Raw genomic sequence first — 25,908 nt, 5'->3', positions numbered from 1 at the left:
AACTTAACTGATGTGGATTTAAACATTTCGTAAGCTGTAATAAATACAGATACATCATTTAGCAAAGACAATGTCTGTGTGCATCTATGTGAAGAGAATGGTAAGGAAGCAAAAGTGAACAAAGAAACAGTTTATCCATAAACCAGTCTGTATCAATGTACAGTTAACCCTTTTCTTTCTTTTTCTTTACACATTTTCTTAAGTTTCCAAACAGGTCTTCTCACTATTTATGGTAGACACTACCATAAATAGTGAAAACATATGTACAACCCTGCATTTAATCTACACTGCAAAACCAACATATCCCAGAGAGAAACAGCGGGGAAGCACCAGGGGGAGGAGGAGGACCACAGTGGCAATCACAAGGAGCATCAGAGTTGAAGGGACCTCCTAGGTGTTGTGTTCCTTTGGCTTTTAAATGTAAACAAACTCTGCACTTGGAAGCGGTGGCTGATGGATACAAGGAGGACCATTAACTGGTGTGCCAGTCCCAACAGCCCCGCGCAAAAACTGGCATCTCTGGCAGCATAAGCCACCCGTGAATGCTCTCCTGTCTCCAGGCAAAGCAGAATGAAGCCTCTTGACAAATGTCGAGGGTAATTTGAAAGGGAGCCAGAGAAGGCTTCAAATAATCAAAAACATCAAGGCAACGGTGAGAGTGAGTGGGAAGGAGTGAAGGGAAGAAGAGCAGACTGAGAAGAGTAGGAAGGAGGGATACAGACACAAACACAATGTCCCAGGGAACAGTAATGAGGAAATACAGGAAAGAGAATCTCTACTAATTCTTCTACAGAGGAGGAAGAATAGCATCATAAACAGGTAAGATTTATTGTTGCATTTCTAACTAGATATGACATTAGTCCATTGTTCAGATAATTTCCAGACCATGTTACTAATATCAGGTTGTGACAAATATTAAATGTGTGTATTCACAGCCACAGGTCTGGTTTCAACAGATACTGCAACCCAAAGCAGTGATTAATCTTCCCTTGTAGTTTATCCTGACAGCTACAACATATGCAAGGAATAATTTTGAAGCTGAATATCCTGGTCACATGTATTTATTAAAATTCTGCTAAAAGCCTGCAGTTTACAATCAGACTCCAGTTCTGGTAGCTTTCTTCTAAAGCATATATTTATACAGTTTACGAAAAGTGATTTATTATTATTCACTACATCTTCTACCTTAGCTACATTCTACTGCTGTGAGCAGTTTTTCATGATGAATACACGGGGATACAGTAGTGATAAAATCACTTTAAATATTGTCCAAACAGCAATTATATGGAAAATGTCATGGCACAGAATTCAATTAGGAGAAGTGGAATTTTGTCAGAATGCTATGGACAAAGGCTTGACTCAGCTAAAATGATTTTTTTTTCCTTTTTAGCGGTACTAAAGATTATGTCATCCAAAATACATAAACTTTTTTTTTGTTTTAAACCTGCTTTGTAGATGTTCTTTCTGTCACGTAAGAATATCAGTATTTACATGTCCAGACTGACTCTGGAGAATTCACTGCCAAAGGTAATACACACCTGATCATCGTGGTTTGTGTGTCTGACCAGGTACCGTAGAAAATCAAATCTGGAGCATTTACGAACTAGAATGAGGTCAGCTGAGCCATCTGCCAAATGAGCTGCTGGTGAAAGACCTTTTGGACTTCGCGGGCAGGCACAGCTCATGTTCACTGCATTGATGGCTAGAAATTTCCCTTTAATAACCTTCCATTCTTCGTCTTCTGAAACACATCAATAAAGACATGGTTATTTATTATTTCATCTACTCACAAGAATACCAAAAAGCAATCATTCTTGGCAACTTGGAAGTTTTTAGTGGGCATATTCGTGCTCTGTCAACACATATCTAAAATTAACTCCATATAAAAAAAAATATTTCTATTTTTCATATGCTAACATAGAAAGTTGCTTTCTCCCTTCACAGACTGATTATCTACTAAAACTGCTCACCAATTCTGAGATATGCACGTCAAATTCAGGATCAATGCGGATAAACGCACAAAGCCTTAGGCAGGGACAAGACAGAGGCAAGTTACAAGTCTTGTAGCATGAAAGCTCGTTCATTTTGAATTGACCTCTTCCAAGCTTTATACATCAGAAAAAGAAGAAAAGAAAGAAGAAAAAAAATGTTTGGAAAGTACTCTGTAGTTGTTCTTTGCTCTTTGAACTCTTCTCACTTCCTTGAATTTTTATTCATTGGAGCTTCTTACTAACCACTCTTTAGTAATAGAACCAAGAAAAACAGAATGCCAGGAAAAATAAAGTAGGATTATAATGTGACAAAAGACTTAAAGGCCACTTAAAACTTTATCCTTTTTCCATCTAAACCATCCTCTCTATCTCCTGATAAACAAATCAGTAATAATGAGAAAAAATGCAGGTCTTAAATTCAACATTTTTGCATCATTTGCCAGGGTGGTTTTAGTATTGCCTGCTTTACTGCTGATCTTTTAATGTTGCTTTCAAACAGAAAGAAATAATTTAAATAAGATTCAAAACATGTATCTTAAGAGAGATGAGAAAGACTTAAATGTCAAACTACAGAATGAATGTGTTCAGGCTGCAGGCAAATAATGGGGCCCTGCTCTGAGATTATGGGAACTGAACAGGACATATGAACTATTGGAACTGGAAACATCTGTGTCCAGAACTACACAAGCACTTATTTACAAGAAAACCAGGCATTTTCCGATACACAAACAAAATGAAAACACCACCGTTTACTGGTAAATGCTTTTGTTGTTTATCTGAGAAGCATTAATAATTTAGACTACAGTGTGTCAAGATATGTGTTAACTCCAGAAGTATGCTCACTGTAATAAATAGGTCTTAAGTTACTTAAGGGACAATGCTTATATGAGTTACTGTCATAGATTGTTTTCACCTGGTGGAAAAGTACCGTTCAGTATACATTTCAGCATGTCACTCAAAAGAAGCTTCACTGTCCAAGTAAGAACAAAGTCAGGGTATTTATCACATTTTAAATGACCAACTGTTTTTATAACCATTCTGCAGGGTGCTTCACTCTAACAGCACAAATTATTTGCCCAGAACATCTTTCATACAATAGAGCAATCGTAAGCAGGGAGAGCATAAACAGCACTCACTTCAACTGTCTAATGTGTATATACAGGGCAAGTTGCTGAAATCAGCATAAAGTACCAACCCTCAAAGTTTACTTTGCTCAATACAAAGAAATATGTTCGGTGACAGTCAATGCAAACATCCTTCTAAACTTGTCTGAACTGTATCCAAACCAAGCAGGCACAATGAAGGAGTCAGCCAATACACTCTGCCCAGTAAAAAGCTTATCTGAGGTGGCGATTTAAAACCCTTTTTACTGCAAATCAAGAGTACCTGATTGCTATTGTTTGCTTACCAGTACCGCACAAAGAAGAGATTGGACTGCAAAAAAAGCCAGCTACCAGAGGTAAAATGGATTTAAGTAAACAATATCCTACATAATCAGCTGCTTAATGTCTTGTGGGATGCTGGCTAAAGCAGTCTTGATTGCTCACTAACCTATAACTTTCTTCTGCCTTTGCTCCTTTGCTGGATGAAAGCCAACAAAATCGCAGATTTAAAAAAAAACCAACAACAACAACAAAAATCCAACCCAAACTCCCCCAAAACACACACACCAAAAAAAACCCACCAAAAAAATACCAAACAACCCCCCCGATAAACAAAAGAAAAAAGCTTGGCAATTTCTAACTAGAGTTATTTCTCAAAAAGACAGATTTAGCTATCAGACTTAGCTCCTAAGAAAATAGTATGTAAAAGCAATTTCTTTAGCTGAATCTGGGCATAAATTAAAACAACTCAAGAAATACTCCAATCTGGCCATCTGTTGACTATATCAAAGATCTGAAAGCAGTAGGTGGGATGAAAGCACTACAGAGAAGCATGTGTAACAGGAATTCAAGCTGGCGTAGAAATCTATATACAGTCTTTATGTTACCGATGAATTTCTATAGTATGAGGATACTCTTTTTGCTAACAAATGGCTAGAACCTGGCACAGATACTGTGCAAAATAACTGTAATTGTAAGATAATCTAGGTCATAAGGACCAATGTTTGTGTCAAGAAAATTACAGTTTTATGCACTGGGCTGTACAAGAAAAAAAAATAGAATAGAAAAAGCAGAAGCAAGCACCAGTGGAAGGCTGCCTGCAGTTTGAGAAGGGTTTATCCAAGGGGATGAACTGGGACCAGAGGTGAAACTTGGCTGACTGAATCTGCGCATCTTACTCCAGCAAGACCACAAGTCTATCAATATTGGTGCTTCCCATTAGGGCATAGTAGTCAGACATAAAGAGATACAGCTAGGAGCATGACTGCACAGAATCCAGTATATTAACAGTGGTTCTAACAAAAGGAAGGAAAGGTTAAGCCCATGTAAAAAAATCCATGAAAATGTGCACAGGAGTTGGAATGGGGGGCCGAAAGAGTGTAAGGATAGCACAACTAGAGAAATCTTATTTATCATTTATACTGAGTATAGGTGGGGTACTGTACAGAACTACTTAAGCCCATGTTGTGGTTTAACCCAAGCTGGCAACTAGGACCACGCAGCCATTCACTCTCTTCCTTCCCCTCTCACCCGCCATGGGGCAGCGAGAAGAGAAAGGGGAAAAAAAGGAAAAAAAACTCATGGGTTGAGATAAAGACAGTTTAATAGAACAAAGAAGATGGCAAAAGAATATACAAAGAAAGTGATGCAATATGATTGCTCTCACCACCCGATGACTGATTGCCCAGCCTGTCCTGAGCAGTGACTGTGGATTCCTGCCCCTGGCCAACCCCCGTTTATATACTGAGTATGACATCTATGGTATGGAATAGTCCTTTGTCCAGCTTGTCCTGTCTATGCTCCCTCTCAGCTCCCATGGGAAGCTGAAAAAGCCCTTGACTTAATAGAAACATTCCTTAGCAACAACTTAAAAATATATATTATCAACATTACTCTTATACTAAAAACAAACTACAGCAGCTACTAGGAAGAAAATTAACTCTATCCCAGCTGAAACTAGTCCACTAGATTGGTTATTGGTTGTCCAAGCTCACTGACTCATATTTATTTAACAAACAGCTTTACACAGGGTGGCTTTTTGGCTGACAAGCACAATTTTTTACTCCTGATCTCGTCTAAAAGTTATCTTAATGAACTGCTTCCTTTCATAGTACCTCACAGTTTATCAGTTAAACCCTTCTCACAAAAGGAACAGAGTCCTAGCTCAAAAAATATACCTTTCTTAAAGAAAAGAAACATAACATATTAAAGTATACAGGTAATTAGTATAATTTTATCAGAATTTTTTTACATTTGAGTGGAGGAGACACCGTACAGATTTTTTTCAATATTTACATGTATTTTCCTTAAAATTAAAGAAACAATGGATTATCTAGTAACTCACGCGTTACAAAAAAGACCAAAACACACACACACTTGATCTGATATATTCTGGAAGATAGTATTTTGCATAATACTACAATATCTTACTTTTTATGACAAATTACCTTCATGGTTTAATCCACATGTCTTGTGCTGTTCTGCCAGCTGTTGCTCACTTTCCTTGCAAATGTAACATCTGAAAGCAAAAATACCATTCAGTTCCTGACAACAAAACCATTACTCAGTTTAACTTTTTTGTTTCACCCAATCATTACAGGACCTTCCGCCACCACAAGATGCTGCATGGCATTGACAACCCTGACGTGGCATGAATCATGACAGCCCTGCAGGCAGCACAGTTACTTAAGTACAGTGCTGAAGATTACTGGATGTCAAAAATAACAGCATCCCAGAGCTGTAAGATCTCATTGGCTGGAGGGAGCCTCTAACATGGTCCAAACATCTTCTCAAATCCCCCACGAGGCATCAGCCACTCTTTTCTCCCTGACTGAGACCCAGATGACAACTTTCTCCCTCTGGAGCTTCCTCTGCATCAAGGCACCTTGATCAGGGTAGTTGCTCCAGTTGGAACTGGAAACCGTCACCTGTGGCATGTCACAGAACTATTACTGCAGCCCAGTCTCAACAAGTTCCAGGTAGTTTCTAGCCAAAGTTTCTGGCTCCTCTGTATCCTGTGTGCTGTTTGCTGCTGTGACAGCTACTCTGATGTCTCTGATAGCTACATTTATATATGAAGAATAATAAATACTAGTGCATAACTTCAAGCAGGTGAAAGCAAAAAGAAAGGAAGGAACACATGGAGATTAAGGCAGGCCCCCTGACTGGAGAAACAAGCAAAGAATATCACACAGATTTTATACAGCATAGTAGTAGTCTATAAAAAAGGGGCTAAATAGGCTGAATCCTGAGAGGATCTATCTTCAGGACAAGCAATGCCAGCTGTTGTCATGGCACTAAAACAATCCCTAAAACTGCTAGATCCAATTACAGTATGAACATTTATATAATTATTTCCATTTGTAGAAGCTAAGAGGCATCCAGAATTTTCATTTATTAGCAGTAACACAGCACAGTACCCTCAACATCTCATAATGGGTACTGTGCTGTTACACTTTGCTTCAATTAATATTGGGGGAGAGGACGACCAGCTAACAAAATTTACTTAGATTTTTGTTTACTGACCTGATAAAATGAGGTGTTCTCTTTAACAAGTCAATAAACTCTTTTACAAGCTGGTCTCTTTCAGAGTAAGTGTTTTGGTATTAAAAACAACATTTCTGTGACCTCTATTTACATAAAGGCCTTTTAAAATAGTTCATGTCAAATATCCAGAGATAAACATTAGCCTACCCTGATCTGCATCTATCTTTATCTCGTGGAGATCCCAGTGCATGTTTTGCTGGTTGAAAAGAAATTGTTCCTTCATAGTAATGATGAGAAAGAAAAGTCTTGAAGCCTACATAAAAAAGGCATTAAGTCATTATAAATCCACATTGCAAACACCTCTGCATACATCCCTTGATTGTTCCTCTTTCCTTCTCTAAGGACTGCAAAACAATAGTTGCTCTCCTCAAGCTCACAGCTCTTTGTGTTAAGATGTTTTAGACTGTAAAGGACAAGGAAATACCACCCCCCTAACTTTTTAACATTTGCCCATAGTGCCATTATTGACATCTTTAAAGCCAAATAAAAATTTTAGCTGTACATCAGTGCTGAATCCTAAAATTGGCCTACACTACTTAAATTTTTCTTTTGCAGCTTCTTTCCCTAACACAAGACAAATTGAAGAAGACAAAAAAGAATACTTTGCAAAAATACTTCTCCATTTTATTCAAATATTAGCTGATTAGGCAAACCCACTCATTTCGCTCTATAATCAGTGCTGGAAGAAGGACAAAATTAACAATTTATTCCACCAGCTGAATGTCCAAGATAGAGGAGTGACTATCTCTCTCTGACTGAAAAGAAAGTCGAAATGATTAGCACAGAAAAGATACTACTTTTTAGGCAGCTATCACTAGGTAACATATATTCAAGACAACTTTAATAAGCACACTGTTAATGCTATCCCCCAAGTTATGGAGCTTTACATAATGTGATCCAACCTACTTGGTACTACAAGGAGTTTAAAATCAGGTTTGGTCTGTTTCTGATCTTTAAAAGCTTCTGAGAAGCTTGGTTTGGAGAAAGCACATCAACTGCTTCAATATGTTTACATGCTGACAAAAGAATGCAATAATTACACAAGTTACCTGAGTAGTCATATCTCATCGGACCCATCCACCGCTTCTTTTCACTATCTTTTAATATATCTCCATAAAAACCGTAACCCAGCAATGACACATAGTACTTTACAAATGTGTTGTTATGATGTACAGAAGAGACATCCAGAGGCTGACAGTCACCTATGAAGATTAGAAGTGCAAGGTTCTATTAAGGCTGATTTTGTTTGCAGCTGCCAAGTTAGTAACTTCAACATTACCGATTTTTTAAAACTACAAAATACGTTATATTTATGTCATAACATATATATGTCATGTATCCATATATTTCTCATACACACAGAAAGGGAAAAATACTTTTTAATAGTAAATTCATTTAATATTTAAAAAGGATTAAGCACTACGTGAGAAGAAAGGTTGCTATGCTAAAAAAATGTAATGTAGAATTTACAGTGATTTACCATCTAGCAACAGGAGGGGATGTTATAGAAGAGATCAATGCAGCATCTGTACATCTACTGGATACTACTTAATACTACATAATTCTATCCAGAAAAGGGGCTTAGGATGTTTTTCATCAAACCTTCCACTTAAAGTAGGTTCATCTATGAGGTCAGATCAGGCTACTCAGGGCTTATCCAGCCAAGTCTTGAAAATCCCTAAGAACAGAGAGTACACCACCTCACTGATGCCCTCATAGTGTAAGATTGAGAGTGGTGGTGGGTTTTGAGAGGTGGTTTTGTTTCTTTGATTGTTTTTCAGTGTTTTGTTTGGTTTGTTTTTTTCCTTTTTTCTTCTCTTTCACTTTATGCCCATTGTCTCTCATCCTTCCACCACAGACTACTGTGAAGAACCCTTTACGTGTGAAACTCTTAAAAATTTAAGAGTGTGTATGTGTGTATATATGCACATTTAATAACTCAGCTAAAATCTATGATACAGTAAATCCATCTCTCTCTCTAACCCCGGTCCAATGGCCTGAACTCTACATATGCTGAACAGATTTTACCATAGGTCAGTCACAGAGAAACGCACGTAAACCTTTGCAACACCAGCTGCTACAACTGCAACCGTTATGCACTCAGTAACAAGTGATAATGAAATAACCATTATTTGGAAATGCTATCCTTTATGCTTACACAACCTCGTTATAACTGAAGACCACCTTGCACAATTTTTCAAATTCAGTATTAAGAAACTGGTGACTACGATTCTTCAGTATGTAATGGCTTGGATGGACATCACAAATCACAACGCACTGAATATGCCAAGCTGCTGCCTTCAGCTTGTTCAGGGACTCCTTTACTAGAGGACTTTGAGAAGTGGCAATGTCAGCATCCCTACTGCTGACAACGTATCAAAAAGCATTTATTGAAGAGTAATCTTCTTTCCTAGCTTCTCCTCAAATACATGACTTACAGATAGTAAAAATGGGGAATTACCCACTAATTCCAGTCAAGCAGAAGCCACACTTCTAACTTGGCATGGAAGCATTCAATTGCACAGGACAATTGGGCAACTATTACAAAATACTACTATTGAAGTGTACGCGCACTTGTCATCGCTTCTTTAAGAATTACATATATAGCCCAACAACTTACACTGCTCATTGTAGTTTACTGCTATTTTCAAAAGCATGCCAGAATGCATGATAACATGACCACCAGATATGATGTTATGATCCCCTGAAAACAGTGAATTATAGTACAGAGCAAATAATTTTTAACATCCTGTATTTCAAATAAAAACTTAAAGCCCAGACAAAAACTTTGTATTTCAACTCAGCCTTTGTGTTCAAATTATATTTCACAGACATACAGAAAGAACTAAATGAAACTATTATTTTTTGCTATTTTAATCACTTTCATAACAAAACTGCAAACTGTGACCACCCACCTACAATAATATGAAGAGCTGATGTTACTGGATCAGCAATGCCAACAGTTGAGTAGCATATGCAATCTGTTGATCCTGAAAAATAAAAAAACTAGAGATTAATTCATATCTTTTCAAAAGAAGTATTATCGGCATGGTCCTCCAAACAAAAGCATTATGTTCCTTTGGCTTGTGCCTTTCTACTTTATGGAACAAAGTAAATACAAGGATACAAATACCATGACTTAAATTGTAACATTTTTTGCCCTCAATGAGTAGAATTTCGTTCTTTCCATACAAAGTACAAAGATTTCACTATATAAGCAATAAATACATAGCAGTTAGTGAAGGGAAATAACTTAATTCACATGAAAAATATCAGGATTACATTTCAGGATTACATTTTTATCAGCTTTTATATCAATTAGGGATGGACGGGAAGGCAGGCATACTCTGACTCTCTTTTGCTTAGAATTTCTTACTCATTGAAATCCCATGAAAAGGGACTGATGTCCTGTTTTCTGGGGGGGAGTGACCTAAACTCCAGGTTGTCAATATCCCTCCTCCTCCAGATGCATCTTGAACCAGAAACTCGTGCTTAGTTTGATTATTTGAAAATTAGTAGACATTTGCTTTCAGGAATTAGTTCATAGATAAGGGAGCAAAGTGGACAGAGATGTGCCTTTACAGTCTTGAACAAAATACCTACAAGAAGTAAGGGGGGGAGTTTTAGGTTTCACCTATATTCTCTTTGCTACTAACTCCCTTCAGGCTACTGCTCCGTTGGTATGTTCCCTCGGTATTTTAGGGGCTGTTTAGAGACCAGCAATTCTCCCTGATCCCTATAAAAAACATCTAAGAGCCTAATGTAGGGTTCTGATTTCTACTCTGCAGTGCAGGGACGTGGAAGTCGGGGCCAGATGTACCAAAGCATTTTTGTTGTGGCACTGAACTCCAAATTTACCTTTCAGTTTCTCCCATCCCTTCCCTGAGAATGAATTCCTTTAAAGTCAAGGCTAGAAATCTGAAAACAAAAAATTACTTGGTCCACATATATGTTCTCAGATTTGCTACTAACACACTACATGTAGATCAGCTCAGACAGAGAGTACTTCATTGTTGAGGCCTAATCAAATTGAAACAGGAATGAGCAATCGTTCATTTAAAATGTACTTTTGGTTGAAATATGTCAGGGCACAGACAGTTAGCAACAGGAGCAAAGGAAATCCTTTTCCCCTTCAACTCACTTCTCAGGAAACGGACACCACTTTCCCTGCCCGTGAAGGGCATGAGAGAAGCTTCTGTCAAATAAACGTGAGGCAGAAGCCCATCACAGTGAATGAGAAGCAACTCCAGCAGCCGATTAAAGAGAATATAAATATAATAGAACTGCAGAACCAGAGAAACAGTGTGATCAAAGAGAACTCTCTCTACAAGGCTGAGGTTCAAGATGGTGCAAGCACACCAGTACAAGTACATGCCCTTACACAGGAAACAGGACCCCAGTTTCTCTCAGTATCGTAACAGACAAGGTACACAGCTGACCTTTTGGTCATGCCACATTTGGAGTTTTATAGCAGAAAATATTAAGTAGAGTTCAGACACTGAAGCTATGCTTTACTGCCCATTTTTTCAGTTTCATTTTGCCTCCTCCACTCAAGAATTTCAGTTAGGCAAAAAAGAAAATTCTGACCCCTTCTGAAAAGAAAAACAAACAAAGAAAAAAATAGCCACTAAAAGATCTGACCTGAACTTTTACTGCTGAATGTACAAGCCTAACAATTCATCCAACATTTCTTATTTTTTCAAGACCTGGTTGCATTCTGCTGCTAGAACTACCTTGGTAGTCATTTTTCTTGATGTAAACACAGCATCCGAGTAGTCTTACACTGTAGGTGGGAGGAGAAGAGGGGAATTCACGCAAACTACATTATAACACTGGAGGCTTATCTCCCTGTACTCTCCTGTAGTCAATTAAAAGCTCATTTATCTGCTAGGTAATTCTACAGAACTTATTTTCATTTCTATTTGTTAACTAGCGAGGGAGGACTAAAATTAGATCTGAAGTCTGAAATTAATTCTGAGATTCTAAAATGGGAGGCTGGGGAACACACCAACAGCGTTTACCAACTGCCAAATCATCCATCGCTCTTCCTCAGACATGTCAGCGGAGCACCAACTACAAACAGTAAAATATCATTGTTTTTTTCTCTCTCAGAGCCAGTAGTTGGGAGCAGCAAAACCAGTATTGTTCCTTACATTCACAAAAACGTTCATGAGGACTAAGGATCTGAATCTCTTTGAATACTTCATAACTAAATGGGAATTCTAGAGCATCAGATGAGCCTTGAATAGATTCAGAATCTACTACTGCTGAAACAGCACTCTGAGTAGCACATGCAAACTCCCCCAAAATCTGGCTTATTTCATCAGTGTAAATGTGATAGAGAAAGTAGGGTTAGAATGTAAATAGTTTGACTAATATCCCTCTATTAATAGCTTAGGACTGCCAGAGCACTCAGTTTGGGCAAGCAGGTTTCACAGAGCATGGCTCTTGACTAGTGTTAGGTGGCGGATGTTGTTCGCTGTGGTTAAAGCAACAGAGAAATTATACACATAGTCTGCCAGATTTTCTTTAGGGATTTTTAAGGACAACACCCTAACAGAGTGAAGGAAAATACAAGAGGTTTTTATGGGTTGCACAGAACCACATGGAAATGTAAAGAAAGTAGTTGGATTGAGTAGTTAACTGAGTCCTAACTCATTAAAAGAGACTGATCTTCAGTGTGGAAACTAATTTTTGTATTGGAGTGCTAGAAGAGAAGACAACTGGCATGCAAGGGAACAATTAAGTTTCAGGTTAACACACCTAGAATTGTGCATGTAACACTGCAGACTATGTCAAAACTTCCATTGTGGTCAAGATCTTGTCAGGAATGCTGACGGCAGCTTGAGCTTGATTCAAGGTACTCACACACAGACCCCACCTGAAGGGCCTTAGGAAAGGAGACACCTGCACAAGATGGGCAGATGCAACACAAGATCTACAGGCTCTACTGATCATACTGACCAGATGCCCCCTGGCTATGAGTTTCCATGCCCATCTCACCTGCAGACAGCTAAGTGTAAGCATGAAAATTTGAGTATCAATTTCAAATTGAAACCTACCCTGAAGGGGGTAACTCCATTAGCTAAAATGACACCCCACCAGTGTTCAAGTGCTGCAGGTGACTCCGCTTGGCTTCCAACTGCTAGTCTAGTACAGCAGTCGCCTTGCGCAGGGCTAGGACATGTCAACACTGGTGGCACCATACCACCATATGTAGACAACTGAATCCCAAACTAAATGTCTGAAATCTCCCAGCTAAAGAAAGCTCTCATCCTATATATTTTGATTTTAAGAGCCTACTAAGAGTATTTAGTGTGTAGAGAGCCTATCAACTATTCTTCGTTAAAATAAGTTTAATTGCTTTGAATCTTTATCATACATTATGTACCCTAGAGCCTTGTTACATTACCCATTTTCCCTAAAGTCTGTTATTAGGAGGTATCACACAGTCACATACTTGTCATATGGGCAAATTCTTCTACGTTTTTTCCTTCCCCAAATTGAAACACTGTAATTTTTTAAGTAAATATATTTAATGATTTAAAAATTATCAAGGAAATTCTACCTTTTAATTAATCACAAGGAGAAATGACCAAGATATGTATTTAAAATATTAAAGAGTATGTGCTCCCCATAAAACATTTTTGCTAAAGCAAGATTAAAGTAACCAAAGTGATGGACTGCACTACATAGAACTCGGTACAGCTAAATCACCAGATTTCCCCTTTGCATGCAAATATTGCTGAATATTTGCGAGCAGACAAATGAGGCAGACAGGTGCCCAGAACCACCAAAGGAACAAGCAAAACTGGGTGATTTACTGATTATATGGAAGAATTCATGACATTAATTCCACCACTTTTTTTATTATACTACTCTTTTTTTTTTTTTTGTTCCACAGAATCAATCATCTGAAAAATGATTAGACTGCTAACTTACAGCTAAGTTTTCTTAAACCAAAACACGTGCATGCTGTGGGCTGTAAGTATTATTTTTTGTGCTTTTATTGGTGGAAAACTAAAAAAAAATCCAAAGAACTGGAAGTACTAAATTAAGCAGATGACAGAAGCAACGGTCAGATAGATGTTGATCCTACAGAAAAGAGTGAATTTAATAAGGAAATAGAAATAATGCTAGTGCTCATGAGCATTGCTCCATGTGAGATACCCTTGACAGAAGTAAGTGCTCCCCCATCACCCACAGAATCCTCAGAGACAAATTAGCTTGGCAGCAGGAGTCCGTGCTGCAGAGGCAGAATAACAACTTCAGTAGGGGTCCTGTATCTTTATAGCATTTTTGTGAAGTCAGAATCCAGGTAGTCACCCCACAGACAAAATATCAGGCGAGTCATGTATGGACAGAGTAACTGCATACTCCTGGCAAAGGAGCATTTAGTATTTTGAAAAGTCTAGATGGAGACTTTTATGGGAGGTGATTTTCAAATGACGAGGACATGACAGTCAAAAGTAAGGGGAGAAGCTACTGCTACAGACGAATGGCATGGGCATACAGTCATATTCCTTCTCAAAGTTTTATATTTCTTCCTTTCTGCATCCAGAACCCAAGAAATCAAGTTTAACATCTGCAGAACTACAGACTGGCTTAAAAAGGAACAAACAGTTCAGAAGGGCTTTGTTCTGGGGGTTTTTTTTGGCAGATAATCACTTCAGCAGAAGTTCAGTAGCACAGTACAACAAAAATGGATTAATACAATAATAGCAAATTTAAGAGATTAAATTAACATCACAGGGAAAAGTAATCTTGACTTAGTTGTCTTCATAGCAGTCCTACCATATTAAATGCAGTATTAAGCTCCAAGACTGTCATTTCCAGAAGTAGAATGGATTTAAAATGCTGAAGGAGGAACACAAAACATTGCACATCAGATTTCAAACTGGACATACTGAACCTTGAAATGAGATGCTAACTAAACTGCAAAGATCATTAAATATTACAAATGTTGTAACAGAGAAGGCTGTGGACGCACCACTTGGAGTAATTTAAAAAAAGGATGAGACAGCTTTTTATGCTACACTTTAACACATTTTCCAAGAGAAATTTTACAGCCTAGATGACAGTCGTATGAGAGTCCAGTCACGCTCATGATTTTACTTGCATCTGGTTTTTAAGTTTGTGAATTAATCCTCCACCATTTGCATCCTTACCACGTTGCGTAAGAAGCCTGTGCTGCCTTTAGCATTCTTAATTTCTACAGCTACACACTGACACGCTGATTACAATCATACTGCATGCTTCAGTCCTAGACATTACAGAGTTCATACCTTGACCTCAACAAAAGCGAGAGGGATCTGGATACACTATAAGCCTAAGTCACTATAGCGATTAACACTTTGTATCTACACTTTATTCCATCTTTCCTAGTGCTTGGAAGACTTTTTTTCCCCGCTATCCCCAGGGTAGACTGGCAGACTTGGTTTTTGGAAGAATGAATGCATAATATTATGCCATAGCACAGAGTGAAGTAGGATTTTTATTTTTTTTCCTACCTGCTGAGATCTTAAGAGTATTTAATCTAATCTGTTCTCTTTTACTGAAGGGTCCTCTGACAGCAGTTGATAGCTTTGTCCTCCTGTTCTATGCCGGGTTTAGTAAGAAGAATGAATTGCTTTGGCTTACTCTAGAGGATATAATTTTAATACTAAAACACGTGGATGAAACCTCAATGCCACATGTCAAAAAAGACATGAGTCTGTTTTAACATTCTATGTAGGCATGCTATCGCTCTGAATGCAGTGAGAAACCACGGCCGAATGTGCTTTTAAGGCTAGATGGCACTAGGAGGAAGTAATAACTAAAGAGAAGTTTTAGAAGGTACGCTGACTTGTAGCTACCACAGTGCAAAACTTTATCAAGTTGCTACAACCTCTAAGTACTCTTCGCAGCAAATCTGTTTACAGCAGCATTCAGTCAGTTTACATGGGCAGATCTGAAGAATGGCTGCAACGACGAGACACTCACAAGTTAAAACTGCCACTTGAGCAGAAACCTTTATTCATGTCAAAAAAACCACAGGTTATTTCATAAAAATGTAACGTGAAGCATAAGAATAAATATTTTTTAAACAGAAGACACACTAAGGAAAGGGATTGTCTGGAAACAGGCAGATCTGTACAAAAAAGGGGCCAAGAAGGGACTTGTTCCAGAAAGTTAGAATCATGATTTACAAGTAGCATCCAACACCAAAAAAAAAAATATTAAAGAAATCCTGTACCATGGAATTCTGCCTATGAAATAAAGCTAATTACTGAAAAACAGTCATAGAGATAAGAATAGCATTTTAGCATTAGCATTTTAGCATTAAATCTTTCATTTTTAGTTCCAAACCTTTTTACAATTAAATTGACAGTTTCTGAGCAAAGATTAAGTGCAGAATTGAGTGTTAGTTTGAATACAGACACTGTTTAATCACAATCACAAACCACAACGTGCCGTGTTTCTGTTAACACAGCTTGACACTAGGTACTAAATGATAAAAAAAGGCAAAAACACTGATTCACTGTCACCTTAAGCCCAGGCTCCTGTCCTTACTGAGTAAAGTGTCTCCATGTTTCAGAAGACAAACTGAGCTTTAGAACTTAATCTCTGAACTATGGGTAGTGTTTGTTTTCAATATCTGGGTTCTTAGAATTTTAAGAAAAAGGTTGATTATAAAGAACTTAAAAAAGCATTATGGATGAAGTTTTTCTAGATGCATGATTTGTATTTCATTACTCCTTTTGACTTGCTACATTTTAGGACTGCCAATTTAGTTTAAACAAAAAGTCTTTTTAAGGATCTCATTTATTTTGGAACAGATTTCTTGCACTAGTCTGAGAACGAGGGGAACTGTTGGGGTCAATACATGGTCAGAGCTCCACTGTATCGAGCAAAGATGAACAGACCAGCTTCACCACTAGCTGGGGACGAAAACAATCAAAAACAGAAAGGTCTAAGATTTGTTCAGTGATTTGACTTCCTTTTTTCAGTAAATAAGCACTTTCCCGTATTTTCAGTAATGGATCATTTTAAATATCGTACAATAAACAAACAGATCAAGATAGTTATTATCCTCTCTACTTCCAAAAACCTAATTAATAGAACTTCAAGGCGAGATTCCTTCAAGACCATTATAAATACTTTTTGAGGGATCTGAATAATGACTTGGAGAAAATATTTGAATCATAGAACTGATTACAAGGCTGTACTTCACATTAGCTCAAGGAGTAGAGCATGCAGTATACATTCAAATAGCACACAGCCACAATGGACAAAACACAACAAACAAAACACTGAAGTATATGAGAGAAGAAATTGACTTGATACATGTTAGCAGTATTAAAATATCAATGGAGATGACACTTTTTGGTTGCAATTGGAAAAAATGCATTAAGAAATTGTTGAAAAAGCCAGGTCAATCCTTCAATTTTAACATGCTGAGAGTTAATTTCTTAAGGACAAAGAAATACATTTTAAAAAAACAGAACCTCAATATTAAAAGCTATCTTCTTATGGTGACTAAAATCACCAGTAAGCAAAAACCTTCTGAAACCAACCATGTAAGCAAAAATTTTTAGTCCAAGAAATTTGCTCAAATAAGGGAAATGAAGGGCGGAGCACTTAAAATTCTATTCTTTTTATTATACAAACTGATTTTAATACAAAGCTTTAACAAATAAAAAACAGAATATACTTAACTATTGTAATTCTGTTACACAGAACCCTTAATATGCTATCTAACAAGGAGAATAAAAAACCATAAGGGTACACTGACATTGCAACTTTTAGATAACCAACCCTTATTGCACTGCAAGCAGAAAGGGTTAAACTTCTTTCAAGCAAGAATTCAGACCAGTTAGGTTTGGATACATTCTTCACAAAGATATAACCAGTATAAAATTAGTCACCTAGAGCCTGAGGGTACAAATATACTATTTCACACAGTGTATTTTTATAACCTGTGCTAAATTTTCTCATAAAGTCTGTGTTGCAGTTCTAGTCAGAAGATCATAATGTTTACTTCATATCACAGTTCTTTAATTCAAATCTCAAGCACCTGACAAAAAAAAAAAAAAGAGAACAGCATGTAAAAGACACTGAACTGTTCATTGTCTTTCCACAGAGTCCTCAAAATTGCAGATGCTATTAAAGAGTTGCAATACTGAATCCAGCCCTGGAAGAGAGTCATCTTGTAATTCCACTTTTAAAGGGATCTTGTGGATCAACTAGGCAGGGTGAGGTAACACCTGGGACACTAGATTTAACAGCAAGGTTGATCCAAAGACTGTCTACAGTCAATAAAAAAAAAGTAAGCTTATCACCAAAGACCTGAACTCCAAGAATGAGCTCTCTCAAATGCCTCTCAATGACAGCAGTCAGGATTGCCTGAAAGAGGCTGGCACTAAGAACTGTGAAGGCAGAGAACCTCTAAAAAGGCACAGAAACTGCAACCTGCTCTGGAACCTCTGCTCCTCAGCTGTAGTTGCTTTCTGTGATGAAAACTGGAGGGGGAGGAAAAAAAAACCACAAAACAAACCCATACAAACCACCAAACAAAAAAATTGAGTATTGGTCCAGAGTTTTCCAGACCAGTGGGAGGTTAGAAGCTTCTCATTACAATTCTAACTAAATTTGTAGAGCATTTGAAACTGGAAAGTTATGTATCAGGTAAGCCTCTGTTCAGTAAATCTTACTCATTAATGTGTTCAGATAGGCAAAGGTATTACTGTCAGCATCTTATCTTGTATTAACACACAATAAGCCACACCAAAAAAACCCAACTGGTAAATAAATTCTAAAGTTGCACATAAAGGTTTGATTTCCTTGGCAAAATTACCTTCCCAAACAAAACTGCATGTGACGAATAATTATACCAGGACACAAACAACTTTAGCTAGGTGTCTTTATGGAATATCATTGCTTATATCTTACACTTAGGCCTAAATTCAAGGAGTTAGTTATGTGTAAGAAGAAATTTCAAAAATAAATGAATAAAGTAAACTGAAAGTTAACCCTTTCTTACCAGCAGGAATTATGCCAATCCTTATATTGCACTGGACTAACGGTGCTTTGGGATTATTTTGGTCTATGCCAGAGTCCTTCTGCATTCTTCCAATGAGACCATGCATCACTTCACTGAACATGCCGTCCCCACCAACACAAACAACACTGCCAGGAAACACAAATTAGAATGCACACTAACAGTCAATAAACAACACAGCAAGTGTTCTACTTACAGCATGCACTGGGCACATCAAAAACAGTTGTTATATTGTCCTCCTCCATTTTTACAGAACATAGTAGCCCACAGTCAAATTGGCAATTAACAAAAAGCAGAAAAAAAATAATCAAGCTACACAACTGCAAATGCACCTAGACATGTCTGTAATGTTAGGAAAAAAAAAAAGCAACGCTGGAATGCAACCTAAAAAAAAAAAGAATCTTTATCCTCTATTACTGTGTGCAGACAGACAAATATCAGTGGAAATTCACTATACAAGAAAAACACTGAACAGGACTGTACATACAGCTTTCTAAGTAAACAAAAAGGAAATAGGGTACCTGTTCTAAAAAGGGAAAAGAAAGTTAATATTTGTGGCTTCAGGCAGAAGTATATTCTACACTATTAATTTAATAGGTATATACATTATAAGGAAGTCAAAAAACAGAAGTGCATGCTTGCATGCTCTTTTGAACATGCTGAGAGCCCATCAAACAGACAGAAGTCAGGTATATTTACATAACCATTCATAATGAAACACAGAGTTCTAAATGTTACCAGATGCAAAACTTTGGTTTGCAAACTTAATTCAGGTCAGAGCTGGTGCTGCAGCTACACAGATCCTCAATATGTTAAAGCTCAGCAGAGAGTCCAGAGCCAAGCAAATACTAGGAAGTAAAAGACTATTTTACAGCAGCATACATTTCATGCACAATAATCAAATGCACACCTTGAACTTTAAATGCATAAACATTCTTTAACAGAAAAACTAACTCAAGTACACTTTAAAGGAGCACATGACAAATCCAAAGTTATGCATGTAGTCCCCAGCATACCTGTTTAGAAATGTTTACTGTTATCTGTAGCAATCATTTCCAATGCATAAACTAATACTTACTCTTCCACATAGTCAACAACAGATATTGCAGAAAGAGCATGTATTTCATAGGACAAGCTAGTTTATTTAAGTATTGATGATTTAAATTTACTTATTATTCTATTTTCAGCAAAGGAAAGCTTGAAAAATCACAGTTATTTTTTCATTTACAGAGGTCAGTATTAAAAATACACACTGTCCAACTTTAAGTCAAGACCCAAGAGACTGGAAGGGAGAAAAGGATGTTTATTTTTTGTTTTTATAATTAATTTCTCTTTTCATTGCTTAACTACATTATTTCTTAACTTTAGCCTCTCATCTTTCTCCGCAGACTCTAAGAGAGGTTAAGAGGACAAAAACTCTTACGTCAGCTCAAGGTCAATGCTGTCTCAGTAGTGCTCTATTTATAACAAATACTATATCCAGGCTCTGAGATGACAGTGATACGAGTGTCTATACCTGTCAAGGGTAAATACTAGCAGATAAAGAAGTTCACATATACAATATCAGCAAATGAACTGCAAACATCAGATGACCAAAGTTCAAGTCACAAGTGAAAGTCCCTAGTGAAGAACTACTGCACGAGAGCTCTTCTTGGAGTGATTCTTACATTTTGAGTTTATTTTTCCAGTGGACTAGCATTTCACCTTTTAGACAGATGACAACAGTAAACTACATATGCTAAAGGATTTCAGGAGAAGCAAGTCCACAAGACAAATGAGTTTTAAAAGATCTATGGTCCCTTCTAATTTCAACCATTTTGTGAAATAATTCAAGAACTAAGGAAAAAAACAATCTGAAAATTTTACAAAGGCTGTGAAACAGGCACATGGATAAGGAAGCACAGCGATTCATACATGTCAAACTTATTCTAAACACAGTAATTACCTGCAGAATATTACAGCATGCTCTAGTTGTTCAGCACAATGATGTACAAAAACCTGCTAAATTGTAACTGAATGAGTATTTTAAGTAACTGTCTTCAAAGAACAGCCATTCACTGAGCTACTAAATTAGTACACTCACCATAAGAAATTTTTGTAAGGTGAAATGGGAAGAACAAACAGGAAACTAGCACAAGAGGTTTAAATAAACTGTCTCAAGTAAATACACTTGGAAGGCAGTCAAGTGGTTATCACTAAGAATCCTGTATCTAGTTCCAAAATTACAGGCACAGCTTCGCCAAAGAGGGAATCTAGAGACTAAATGAAGATTCTCATCACTGAATGAAGGGAAAGCCGCTTATCAGAAGCAATCTAAAAGGACAGGTAAACGACAATCAGGTGTCGGAATTCAAAGAAACTTCCTGGATGTGAGAAGAAACTTGAAGGAACAACGCATTTATGTGGTTCAACTATTATTAAAATCTTCCATATAACCACATGTTCTGGACTCACGCATACGTCAATACCACAAAAGATTTCAGGGTAGGTTTCAAGCTATCACAGAATGCTCAACCTTTGGATGAGCAGAATTAATATTACATTCATCTTTTGAACACAAGCCTTATGCAAAAATTGCTATATTACACTTGAATGCATTGTGTGTTGGACAAGTTTACAGAAACAGTTTAGTTTTCCTTTGGTACTTCTAAATATGGTTCTCTTGTAGAAGGGCATACGTCCCAGAACTTTCAGCTGTTGCAAGAAACATATCAGCAATGAAGGCTACTATTTTAAATTAGAGGCAAGAACAGACTGATTACAGAATGTATCAGTTAGAGAAGAAAAAAAAAAAAAAAAGGCAAATGAAGTTACTTACCCATCATATTTATTAATATTAACTTCAAATAAATTGTCCTTAGCATGGTTAGCATGTTCAGTTACTATGAAGAAAAACACATTAAAAATTACTGTTATAAAAATATTACTGTAAAATGGTATAAAATATATGATTATAAAGATGTTATTATTAATTCATTAATAACCATGATTCTATTACCAATGTGACCATAAAACAGCTTGCCCATAAAATGTGTTTCAAAAGGTTTTATGCCAAGGAAAGAATTGGAAGAGACATGCACTTCAGTGTACATGGAAAAATACTTCACTAAAAAATAGTGCAAACGAGCAACTGGTTTTAACAGTAAAACTGAAAGGGGAAAGAAAGACAGTATCTTAAAAATGAAGAGCTCAAATAGCTCAGAAGTACCTGAAGTTTTGGTTTAGTATGCAGAAAATTGATACGTCATCATTTATCTGGGTACCTATGCTTTAATTAGAAAACATTCCCTCTCTACCACTTCATTTCATTTCCTTATTATAAAAAGGTAAGTAACATAAAGAACTAACTACTTTTTAGTAGTTTTTAGTGTTTTAAACAGTTCAGATTGTGTTTATTAATAAATATTCAATACTCACTAACAACATCCGTGGAGATAGAAGCCAGACTGAACAGTGGAGCAACCTTCTGTTCATAAATCCTCTTCCCTTGTCGTTTTCCTCCATATGGATTAATATATACAAGCAAGTGCTTTGGTCTACACTCTGTAGTAAGGAAAACATGTTATAGTACACTGCTTTTGTACACAAAACAAAAATTCAACAAGCTATACAAAACCAAACCTGTTAATATCAAAGTGAACATAGCACACACCACCCTCAGTGTAGAGAATTTCTTCCTAATATCTAATCTAAATCTACCCTCTTTCAGTTTAAAACCATTACCCCTCGTCCTATCACTACAGTCCCTGATGAAGTGTCCCTCCCCATCTCTCCTGTAGGCCCCCTTTAGGTACTGGAAGGCTGCTATAAGGTCTCCTTGGAGCCTTCTCTCCTCCAAGCTGAACAAACCCAGCTCTCTCAGCCTGACTTCACAGGAGAGGTGCTCCAGCCTTCTGACCATTTTCATGGCCCTTCTCTGGACTCACTCTCTGGACTCATCTATCACCTTTGTTATACTGAGGATACCGACAGCATTGAACAAATTTGTAATATGGTATCACGTGAAATTCAGAATCATTTAATCTGACTCCACATCTCACATTCTTATACATATTATTCTTGCAATACCTTCCCATTTAACGTGGTCAGTATCAGTTGTAAAAGAGCAAAGACAAATCAAGGGCAGCATGAGGAAAGGCACTTGTGAGTGAAGCATACACAGAAACACTTTTACATTAATTTATTTAAACAACATTCTTGCTTTGGTAACATAGTTAGAACACATTTCCTTTCTGTGATAAAGACAAAATAAGAATACCCACAAAACCACATCCTGCACAGCACATGCTTGCCGTATAGTGTAACTCCAGAAAACACCTTTGCTATTACTATCTCAAGTTTGTTCAAACAGTTATGGATTTATATTGGTGGCGGCAATTAAAGCAATTATTACACCTCTGTACTAACTAACAGCTTGCTGCATCTAGAGAGCCTATATTGGTGGCGGCAATTAAAGCAATTATTACACCTCTGTACTAACTAACAGCTTGCTGCACCTAGAGAGCCTTTCTTTTTTGTATAGAACACAAAGAACTGTTATAGCATTCACACTTCCTCAGATGGCATTCTAAATTATTATTTTAAATGGAAAGAATAAACAGTTATTAGATCGGCACATTTGCATAATAAACCCACCCAAGCTAGACTGCTTAACTGGTTTAAAGCTGCCACACACCCAAAGCATGATTCACCCTCTGAGAACCTTTTCTCAAATAGTCTTTTCTGAAGAGTCTGAAATTCTGTTACCTTTTCTGAAATAGCCTGTTGTCAATCGACTGAACACCTGCACTCCCGCAGAGGTGGCTGCCCAGGCCACATCTCTCACAGGTGTACTGAATGGGGGCACAAACCCCAGTGTTTGAAACGGATTAGAGTAAAACACTCAGTACAATTTGGCTAATACACAAGATACAAAAGTAGTGACAGGAAGAACGCAACAGTTCAGCTCTCAGTTCCCTCAACTTTTGAGCATAAGCTGCTCTTAAGAGTTCAAAAAAGTAGCTATACCAAAATAATACTAAATTATGTACAATCCTGTAAAATGACACTGCAAATGTTAGTAGTTTAGTCAAACTTACTCTGCATTTCAAGTAATTCTTTCAGCGCCTGTATCCACTGATTACACAAGTGCTCATCAACACACCAAAATGTCACATCACTGCACCGCCAGCGGTGATTTCGAGCTTTCTTCACATAATACACTATTTAAATGTTAAAAAAAAAAGAAAAGAAAGAAAAGAGGCACAATGAGAGAGTTCTGTGAAATGACAAATGCATTAAATGCTTTGCAGAGAGATCTCCAAAATATCTGCCTTTGGAGAAAAGTGGTAATTAACCTCCACTACATATTTCTGCAAATGACAGAAGTATTCACTGTGAACAGGACACTTGTAAAAAGTCAAAGTGAAAACATAAGTGAAAACACTTGCTCTAGGTCATTACTTCATAGCAGATACCCAAACATCAACTTCTTTTTAAAGCAAATACAATCTATTTTCCATAAACTGATTATAGACATGCTTATACAAAGGTTCACTGAGCTTACATATTATTTTATCCATACTTAAGTCTGCAGTGTCTTCATAATATAAAATGTCATAACCTTAGGAGGATAGGCCAAAACCTCACATCAGCTCCCATGTAACCAACAGTGTGAATTTAACTTCAAAAAGCTAAAATTTGAGAAGAATTTAGAATTTTCTTGTGCATTAAGAACTAGACTGGTGAAACAAGAAGCACCCGTACCTTTCCATCTACATTATTACCAATCATTGTTACCGAAGGGCTAAACGTGAGACAAGTACTCTACAATATCACATTTTGGCATGGGAACAATCACATTTGCTCCAGCTTTGCAGCACAAAAGTCACCACACTTTCTCCAAAACAAACAATTTTATTTCTGGCACTTTTTTAAAGAATGTTGTCAATAATACAAAGAACCTTTACATGCACGCATTCTGATGGTTGGGGACAATTTAAAAAAAACCCCGAACATTTAGGATTCATTTTTTCAGCCTCTTCCTTGATTTTCTCATCAAGTAGCATAAAACAATTGGCCTACTGCAAAGTCATTCTGCGGCAGAAACATAAGACATTAGTTAGGACTTCATTAAATAACTAAACACAGCATATGTTCTTAATGGAAAGGTTTTTGTTTTCCAAAATAAGAAACTTTACACTTAAACTGACACATTTTTGGTGGGAGGTTTTTTTTTTTTGGTTGGTTTTGTGGAGTTTTTTAGGGCAGAAGGTATTCGGGGGCTTCTTGTTTGTTTTTAAACATCACTTCTGTTTAAAAAAAATCTGAAGATTCCTTTTGAGTCTGCCTTAATATACCCCCAACAAAGTAATAAGTACAAGCATCTTGAGACTGTATTTGCCTTACCCGTGAAAGCATGGGGCTTTGCCATTTTGTGCCATTTGCCAGTATTACGCTGTTTCTTGTTAAATTCAGTTTCTTCTACAGCAATGATCTCAGAGGTTGGTACAAAACAGTTTTCTGTATAAACAGAAGATCTTACATGTTAACATGTTTAAACAGCACTAGAATTACTATTTCAACACATATGACATAGACATACAACTGGAGTGGCTGCTCAATAAGCACAACAAAGAGCATAAGAAGAAACTTACAGAATATTTTCTATTTCCTTTTGCCCTTAGTAAAAGTGCACAATCTATAACCACCCTATGAACTACTCCAAATGATATTTTAAATGTCTATGATTTCTCGGAATAAAATAGGTATTCTGAGTATAAAAACATTTTTGCATGAAGCCAAAATCCAGAAACATTGCCTTTCAGAGTAATGAAATTGCCCCTTCACTGACGCCTAGTCCAGATATTTGACAGTGAATAGCACAAGCTATTTCAAAGAATGTGCAACTAAATCTAGTGCAGAGAGACTACAGAGGCCATTTGTTATTCTCAAGTAAGTAGCTGGCTTATGAAAGAAGGGCATTCATATGAATTCTTAAGACTTTAAATCTCACTAAGCTTTTAAACTTCAGGATCTCCTAAGAAGCAAATTCTAGACGTTATGCGTATGTACTGTTAAATATTTCCCTTGTATCAAATTTAAAACTATTGGTTTTCAGAATTAAAGGCCTCTTGCCCATACACTGTGAAAGAATTTCCTCCACCCTCACTCTTTTTTCTCTTACAGTCCCTCAACATCTTTTCAGTCTTAACTCCTGTCAAATTGAGGATTTTCTCTCATTTTCATC

General features: G+C 37.0%; 1 protein-coding gene across 1 annotated transcript in view; it reads right to left on the bottom strand.

Moving 5' to 3' along the window:
• Positions 1 to 25,206, bottom strand: part of CERK (ceramide kinase) — a gene marked incomplete at its 5' end in the record, with an annotated part of 29,854 nt that extends 4,648 nt beyond the window's left edge. The window contains 10 exons of the mRNA XM_014963358.1: positions 1,539 to 1,741; positions 5,542 to 5,612; positions 6,788 to 6,893; positions 7,690 to 7,842; positions 9,556 to 9,630; positions 18,663 to 18,808; positions 21,499 to 21,562; positions 22,098 to 22,223; positions 23,759 to 23,881; positions 25,068 to 25,206. Of these exons, the coding sequence (XP_014818844.1) occupies positions 1,539 to 1,741; positions 5,542 to 5,612; positions 6,788 to 6,893; positions 7,690 to 7,842; positions 9,556 to 9,630; positions 18,663 to 18,808; positions 21,499 to 21,562; positions 22,098 to 22,223; positions 23,759 to 23,881; positions 25,068 to 25,206 (1,206 nt within the window). The remainder of the gene's footprint in view (positions 1 to 1,538; positions 1,742 to 5,541; positions 5,613 to 6,787; positions 6,894 to 7,689; positions 7,843 to 9,555; positions 9,631 to 18,662; positions 18,809 to 21,498; positions 21,563 to 22,097; positions 22,224 to 23,758; positions 23,882 to 25,067) is intronic.
• Positions 25,207 to 25,908: the final 702 nt, after the last annotated feature.

This window comes from Calidris pugnax, unplaced genomic scaffold (genome assembly GCF_001431845.1).
Source record: "Calidris pugnax isolate Ruff unplaced genomic scaffold, ASM143184v1 scaffold44, whole genome shotgun sequence".
Classification (NCBI taxonomy): Eukaryota; Metazoa; Chordata; class Aves; order Charadriiformes; family Scolopacidae; genus Calidris; species Calidris pugnax.
Note: the sequence above shows the minus strand (reverse complement) of the source record. Positions and strands in the feature narration are given on the sequence as shown.